Genomic DNA, 8,075 nt, shown 5'->3' on the forward strand with positions numbered 1-8,075 from the left:
TATTACTAGCCTGTTCAACCTCTATTTCGTATATCGTGTTAGATACCCAAAGATTGGAAAGCTCATCCCCCTCTTCAAAGGAGGAGACACTCTAGACCCAAACTGCTACAGACCTATATCTATCCTACCATGCCTTTCTAAGGTCTTCGAAATCCAAATTAACAAACAGATCACCGACCATTTCGAATCCCACCGTACCTTCTCCGCTATGAAATCTGGTTTCCGAGCTGGTCATGGGTGCACCTCAGCCACGCCAACAATATTATAACCGCCATCGATAAGAGACAATACTGTGCAGCTGTATTCATCGACCTGGCCAAGGCTGTCGACTCTGTCAATCACCACATTCTTATCGGCAGACTCAACAGCCTTGGTTTCTCAAATGACTGCCTCGCCTGGTTCACCAACTACTTCTCAGATAGAGTTCAGTGTGTCAAATCGTGGGGCCTGTTGTCCGGACCTCTGGCAGTCTCTAGGGGGGTGCCACAGGGTTCAATTCTTGGGCTGACTCTTTTCTTTGTATACATCAATGATGTCGCTCTTGCTGCTGGTGATTCTCTGATCCACCTCTACGCAGACGACACCATTCTATATACTTCTAGCCCTTCTTTGTACACTGTGTTAACAAACCTCCAGACAAGCTTCAATGCCATACAACTCTCCTTCCGTGGCCTCCAACTGCTCTTAAATGCAAGTAAAACTAAATGCATGCTCTTCAACCGATCGCTGCCCGCACCTGCCCGCCCATCCAGCATCACTTCTCTGGATGGTTCTGACTTAGAATATGTGGACAACTACAAATACCTAGGTGTCTGGTTAGATTGTAAACTCTCCTTCCAGACTCACATTAAGCATCTCCAATCAAAATCTAAATCTAGAATCAGCTTCCTATTTCGCAACAAAGCATCCTTGGATCATGCTTCCAAACATACCCTCATAAAACTGACTATCCTACCGATCCTTGACTTTGGCGATGTCATTTACAAAAAAAGCCTCCAACACTCTACTCAGCAAATTGGATGCAGTCTATCACAGTGTCATCCGTTTTGTCACCAAAGCCCCATGTACTACCCACTACTGCGACCTGTATGCTCTCGTTGGCTGGCCCTCGCTTCATATTCGTCGCCAAACCCACTGGCTCCAGGTCATCTGTAAGTCTTTGCTAGGTAAAGCCCCACCTTATCTCAGCTCACTGGTCACCATAGCAGCACCCACCAATAGCACACGCTCCAACAGGTATATTTCACTGGTCACCCCCAAAGCCAATTCCTCCGTTGGCTGCCTTTCCTTCCAGTTCTCTGCTGTCAATGACTGGAATGAATTGCAAAAATCACTGAAGCTGGAGACTCATATCTCCCTCTCTAACTTTAAGCACCAGCTGTCAGAGCAGCTCACAGATCACTGCACCTGTACATAGCCCATCTGTAAATAGCCCATCCAATTACCTCATCCCCATACTGTTATTTCTTTTTTTTGCTCCTTTGCACCCCTGTATCTCTACTTGCACATTCATCTTCTGCACATCTATCACTCCAGTGTTTAATTGCTAAATGGTAATTATTTTGCCACTATGGCCTATTTATTGCCTTACCTCCCTCATCTTACCTCATTTGCACGCACTGTCTATATACTTTTCCATTGTGTTATTGACTGTATGTTTGTTTATTCTATGTGTAACTCTGTGTTATTGTTTGTGTCGCACTGCTTTGCTTTATCTTGGCCAGGTCGCAGTTGGAAATGAGAACTTGTTCTCAACTGGCCTACCTGGTTAAATAAAGGTGAAATAAAATGTAAATTAAAGTATTATTGTCGGTGCCAGGCGCGCCAGATCCAGTATTTCAGAAACAGCCGCCCTCCTGGGCTTTTCACGCACGACAGTGTCGAGGGTTTACTGAGAATGGTACGACAAAGAAAAAACATCCAGTCAGCGGCAGTCCTGTGGGCAAAAACAGCACATTGATGAGAGGTCAAAGGAGAATGGCAAGCTAACAGACGGGCCACAAACAGGCAAATAACGGTGCAGTACAACAGTGCTGTGTATCTTGAAATGCACATTTTGTCAATCCTTGTCACGGATGGGCTATTGCAGCAGACAACCACACCGGGTTCCACACCTATCAGCTAAAAACGAAGCGACTCCAGTGGGCACGCTATCACAAACACTGGACTATTGAGGAGTGGAAAAGCATTGCCTGTTCCGACAAATCCCAGGATTTGGTGTAAGCAGCATGAGTCCATGAACTCACCCTGCCTGTTGTCAACAGTACATGCTGGTGGTGGTGGTGTGGTATGGGGAATGTTTTCCTGGCACACGTTAGGTCCCTCGATAACAATTGAGCAATGTTTCCATGCCCCAAATAATTCAGGCTGTTCTGGAGGCAAAGGGGGGTTAGACCCAGTACTAGATGAGTGTACCCAATAAACCGTGTATGATCATGTGCATTAGTGATCATCTTTAAGAGGCATGTGTCTTCTGTTCTTCCCAGCTATGGAACACAATTGATCTGGCTGAGAGGGCTGATTACGTGGATGCAGCTCTGAAGTAGTCACTTAGCATTTATGTCTCTTTTCCCATGGCAGCTCCGCACTGACGCACTGACTGGCCAGACTCATTCAGAAATATTTGTTCGCTGGACAAATGTCTTCCGAGTGGCAGTAAAAGAGAATGACATTGATTAAAAGACGTGTGTGTTCTTCATTCATACTATATTCCTGCCTTCCCCATGGTACCCTGACCAGCTCAGAACCCCAATTTGTAAATGTAATAGTCTTTTGATTTTTTTTAAAGGCTGGCCCACAGGTCCTGAGCTGCCCTTCTCTGTGCAGAGAAGATTAATGCTGGAGTCCCATCGTGCAAAGACCATTCCACTAACAATATGTTAATAACTGAAGGAAATCCAGGCATTAGTGACAATGTTATGTTCATAAGCCAAGGATAAAGATAAATGCAATGGCTTCCCTCTCTTCTCCATGTGGAGCTGAAGACTTCAGAGCGTGATCTTGTTAGCCTGTCATGTGTGCCCTTTATTTGGTTCTGTTTGATTTATGGCAGCAATCCCAACGCATTCCTTCTCCCTGGTGTCTCCGCAGCTCGGGGAAACCAGCACCAATGTTGGAGGATGGGAAATGTATGCACCTCGCATGAAAATAATCAAACAATTTAGAATATAGAAATTGTGCGATGGAGGAAAATCTTAGTCAAAATGAAACATTTAAGAAATATACACTGAGTGTACAAAACATTAAGAACACCTTCCTAATATTGAGTTGCATCCCCCTTTTGCCCTCATAACAGCCTCAATTCATCGGGGCATGGACTCTACAAGGTGTCGAATGTGGATGGATGTCCTTTATGTGGTGGACCATTCTTGATACACACGGGAAACTGTTGAGAATGAAAAACCCAGCAGCGTTGAAGTGGATTTAACAAGTGACATCAATAAGGGATCACAGCTTTCACCTGGATTCACCTGATCAGTTTGTCCTAATGTTTTGTACACTCAGTGTATATACTGTATAATATTTCTCTTCAACCCCTAAAACATCTGTTTATCGCTCACGTTCCTTTGCCAGTACATTTTCACAGTTGGTCTTTCTTCATGCAGCTCCCTCAGATCAGAACCTGAGCGTCAGTGAGGTGGAAAGCCTGCTTTGAATCTGCTTCACCTCAGCTTCCAGATTTTGAAGTGATGATGACCTTTTAGTGAACTGAGGAAACAGTCGGAGTGTTTGATGAACCCTATCAATGAGCTCAGCTCACGTCTGTGCTATTATAAGTAGGGTTTTGATTTTCCTGAAAAAAATTCATTCAATTACATTTCCAAAAACAGAGAAAATATTATTATGCATATTTCATAGACAGAAACGAATAGATTTGAAAACCATGATAATATGCAAAATGGGGTTACATTAAACTGTGGTGATAGATATGACATGTTCTAACCCACTTGGTGCAGATGTCCGTTCAACTACTATTTTTTATGTATATTTGGTTGAATTGTCAACTAATGTGAAGTCAACATGAAATCCAAAAAATTGCACCATGACATTGGATTTACGTTAAAAGTTTGGTGAAAAAAAATACAAAATTCCCTTACGTTGATGACTTTTTGCAAATCCAATCAGTTTTCCAAGTTAATTCAACATGTATTTATTTTTATGACATGGAAACAACCTTGATTCAACCAGTTTTTTTCCCAGTGGGAAGTCCCTAGAATTCATGTGTATGTGTCCATTTTGTAGTTCAGTACATCCATTGCTGACCAAATACCTCTCTTGTGATGATGGTACCTATGCCACAGGACCAAGTACCAAGGGACAAAGGATGACCTGCTTGACCCAGGTCATTGTTAAATCAATACATAATCTTCTTTTTAATAAAAAAAAACAAGTCAGATTTTTGCAAGTGATTTAAAACTATATACATTGCTGTTATAGCTTCTGAGCATAAAGAGATGAATCCAGGGCCATTACTGTCTGTGTTTTCATGGGATCGACACAGTATGATGGAAGGAGGTAGATAGAGAGAGAGAAAGCCAGGTGTTAATTTGTTCCAGAACCCCTACACGTCATCAGTAGTGGATGTTTACCCAGCGTGGCATTGCAACTCCACAGCTAGATATGAAAAGGGCCCTCCTGTCACAATTGTCGTAGTGATGAGACCAAAATGCAGCAGGGAAGTGTCACGTCCTGACCAGCAGATGGAGCTATTGTATTAGTTCTGGGGTCAGGATGTGGCAGTTTTGTGTGTGTGAATGCTTGTTGGTGATTGGGACTTCCAATTGAAGGCAGGTGTGTTGAGTTGCCTTTGATTGGAAGTCCTATATAGGTGTGTGTGTTTTTCTTTGGGGTTGTGGGTAGTTGTTTTGCACTGCGTTTGTTAGCCTGCAAACTGTTGCTGTCGTGTTATTGTTTTCCTGTGGATGCCTTACTTGATTCTATTAAAGTATGAGTATTCACAGTCTCGCTGCGCCTTGGTCCTCTTCTCTCCAGTACGACATTTTCCGTGACGAGTACGACATTTTATGTGACAGGAAGTGTATACTCATCTTCTTTATTGACGGGAAAAGAAGGAAAAACCAAACAAACACGTATACAAAAATAAAACGATGAACGACGACCAACAGTCTTGAAGGCAACACAGCAATCCAAGAACAATCTCCCACAAGCACGAAACTAAACACATATCCATATATAGGACTCTCAATCAGAGGCAACTAGAAAACACCTGCCTCCAATTGAGAGTCCAACCCCAATAAACTAGACATAGAAATACAAAAGACTAGAGACCACATAGAAATACAAACATAGAACATAAACCCGGAACTAACTAAACAAACACCCTACTAAATAAATCACCACCCCGAACCACAAAAACAAAATACCCTCTGCCACGTCCTGACCAAACTACAATAACAAATAACCCTTATACTGGTCAGGACGTGACACCTCCGAAGCCTTTGAGCTTACCTGAGCTTTCTCCCGTCTCACATTAACTGTGCACACATACACAAACTCCATATTTACATTCACACAAGTACATACACACCGATGACAGCATATGTGTTGGCAGAAGAGCTACACACAGTGGTCTGTGGTGCACCAGAGTACCTAGTTCCCAATAAAATGTAAATTATTAGGCCCAGCAGTGGCTGTTTGTGGGAACACACTCTGTTTCATTTGTCTGGGGGGTCAATAGCCACAAAGAGAAGCCAAACACAGGTGTTGCGATCTGGTAAATTTCTCTCCATGCCCTCACTCCTTGTCTGGCCTTAATTATTTCCTGTCTGACTCATGCTGGGCTGCGTACCTAGTGACATCCCGTTTGGGTGTCCTTTTTCATAATTTCATACTTATCATTTAATTTAACCTCCACCACCTGCTCATTTTTGTTTTGTTTCATCTTCCACGCTCATTGTTTTCCCCAGCTCTTCATTTGTCTTGAGATTTGTTTTAACAGCAGCTTTTCACACAGCCAGACACTGACGTCTTCTTCTCTCATGTACCTCATGCTTCTGGGAATTTACCAAACAAGGCTTTCACCTGAATGAAGTGCAAGAACACAATTAAAGCCGTTTGGAAAACCCTCAATGACGTATTGTCTGGCTACTATTGTGCCTTGGCCCTGAAAGAGCCCATAAGAGGCATAAAAGACATAAAGCCACTGTCAAGTCTGTCACATCCCTTTTAAGGTCCCTTTTAATTTGTGTCTCTCCTTCTCTCCATTGAGCTGCAGATGCTTCTCAATAAAACATGAGATATGAAAGATCTCCTCAGTTTAATAAGTCTTTCTGGTCTCTCCACAGGACAGATGGGTGGGAGTTGAGAGAGACAGACAGACATCCCCCTGGTCCTCCATCTCTCCTGCCTGGACTTCTGCTCACTGCCCCCTCAGAGATGGCAGAGGACATGTGGGAGAACAGCACAGTCCCCAGCCCTTACCCCGACCTCCCCCTGTCTTTGCTACTATGCAACGACACCCTCCTCAATGACACCCTCCTCAATGACACCCTCTTCAACTGTATCAACACCACCAACATTCCAGAGATGCCATTAGGACCCAGTGTAGCAGGGGTCCTCATCCCACTCATCTACATCATCGTCTGTGTCATCGGCCTGGGCGGCAACAGCCTGGTTATACACATTGTGCTGCACTACTCCAAGACGGAGTCTGTGACTAACATCTATATCCTGAACCTGGCCATCGCTGATGAGCTCTTCATGCTGGGCCTGCCCTTCCTGGCTGTCCAGAACACACTCCAGTTTTGGCCCTTTGGCTCCTTTATGTGCCGCCTGGTCATGACCGTGGACTCCATCAACCAGTTCACCTCCATCTTCTGCCTGACCGTCATGAGCATTGACCGCTACCTGGCAGTGGTCCATCCCATATGCTCCTCCAAGTGGCGGCGGCCCCAGGTGGCCAAGGTGGTCAATGGCACAGTGTGGGCCATCTCCTTCCTGGTGGTCCTGCCTGTGGTAATCTTCGCCAACGTCCACAAGACGGGCGGCACCTGCAATATCTCCTGGCCTCGGCCGGCCAACATTTGGCGGGCGGCTTTTATCATCTACACGTCCACAGTGGGTTTCTTCTGCCCACTCCTCATCATCTGCCTCTGCTACCTGCTCATTGTTTTCAAGATCCGCAGCTCTGGCAAGAAGGTCCACGCCACGTCCACCAAGCGCAGGAAGTCGGAGCGCAAGGTAACGCGCATGGTGGTGATCGTGGTGGCTGTGTTCGTCTTCTGCTGGTTGCCCTTCTACGCCCTCAACATCCTCAACCTGCTGGTGTCTCTGCCATCAGAGTACCAGTGCCTCTACTACTTTGTTGTGGTAATGGGCTACGCCAACAGCTGCGCCAACCCCATCGTCTACGGCTTCCTGTCAGAAAACTTTAAGCGGGGCTTCCGCAAGGCCCTGTGTCGCTCCTCACGCAAGGTGGAGAGCCACGACCTGACAGAGCGCCAGCAGCAGGAGGAGAGAGGGAGGGTGCTGAAGCCCCGAGAGAGCTTGAGGAGAGTCGTACGAGATGAGGAAGAGGAAGAGGATGATGAAGACAGGGAGGATGTCACAGAGATGACGGAGATCTGTAGGATCGCCCAGAATGGGAACGGACATCCTGAGAGTTCCCAGGCCCTGTTAACACCCAAGGCGCCAGCTCCAGGGGCATCTGAGCATGTAGCATCCCCAGAAAGGAAAGCCAAAGCTGGTGACATTGGTGGGAAAGGCCCAAGCTTGGGGCCTCCAGCATCCCTGCATAATGGACACACAAATGGGAGTGTCAAACCACTGCCAGAGGAGCCAGTGGAGAAGAACACCTCACTGGAGATAAGCTACCTATAATGTAAAATAACTGGCTCTGAAGTCAGTTACCTGATGGAACTTGCATTAATATTTTGTAGCATTCATGTAATGTCTATGGAATGAGCCACACTAAAGTGTGGCTCTATTTAAATGTACAGCGCTATACACATATAGAGAAGAGAAGCTCTCTGCAAGGCCATAGCACCTTTCATAATTTATTGTTACATTCCTGATCAATGGGGTGGCAGCGTAGCCTAGTGGTTAGAGCAGTGGTT

At 45.4% G+C, this 8,075-nt stretch overlaps 1 protein-coding gene across 1 annotated transcript; it reads left to right on the top strand.

The window, feature by feature from the left end:
- Positions 1 to 6,309: 6,309 nt before the first annotated feature.
- Positions 6,310 to 7,839, top strand: LOC115202902 (somatostatin receptor type 5-like). The gene has a single exon (XM_029767068.1). It carries the CDS (start codon positions 6,397 to 6,399, stop codon positions 7,837 to 7,839), a length of 1,443 nt encoding a protein of 480 aa, XP_029622928.1. The 5' UTR covers positions 6,310 to 6,396.
- The last annotated feature ends 236 nt before the right edge of the window (positions 7,840 to 8,075 follow it).

This window comes from Salmo trutta, chromosome 1 (assembly GCF_901001165.1).
Source record: "Salmo trutta chromosome 1, fSalTru1.1, whole genome shotgun sequence".
In the NCBI taxonomy this organism is placed as follows: Eukaryota; Metazoa; Chordata; class Actinopteri; order Salmoniformes; family Salmonidae; genus Salmo; species Salmo trutta.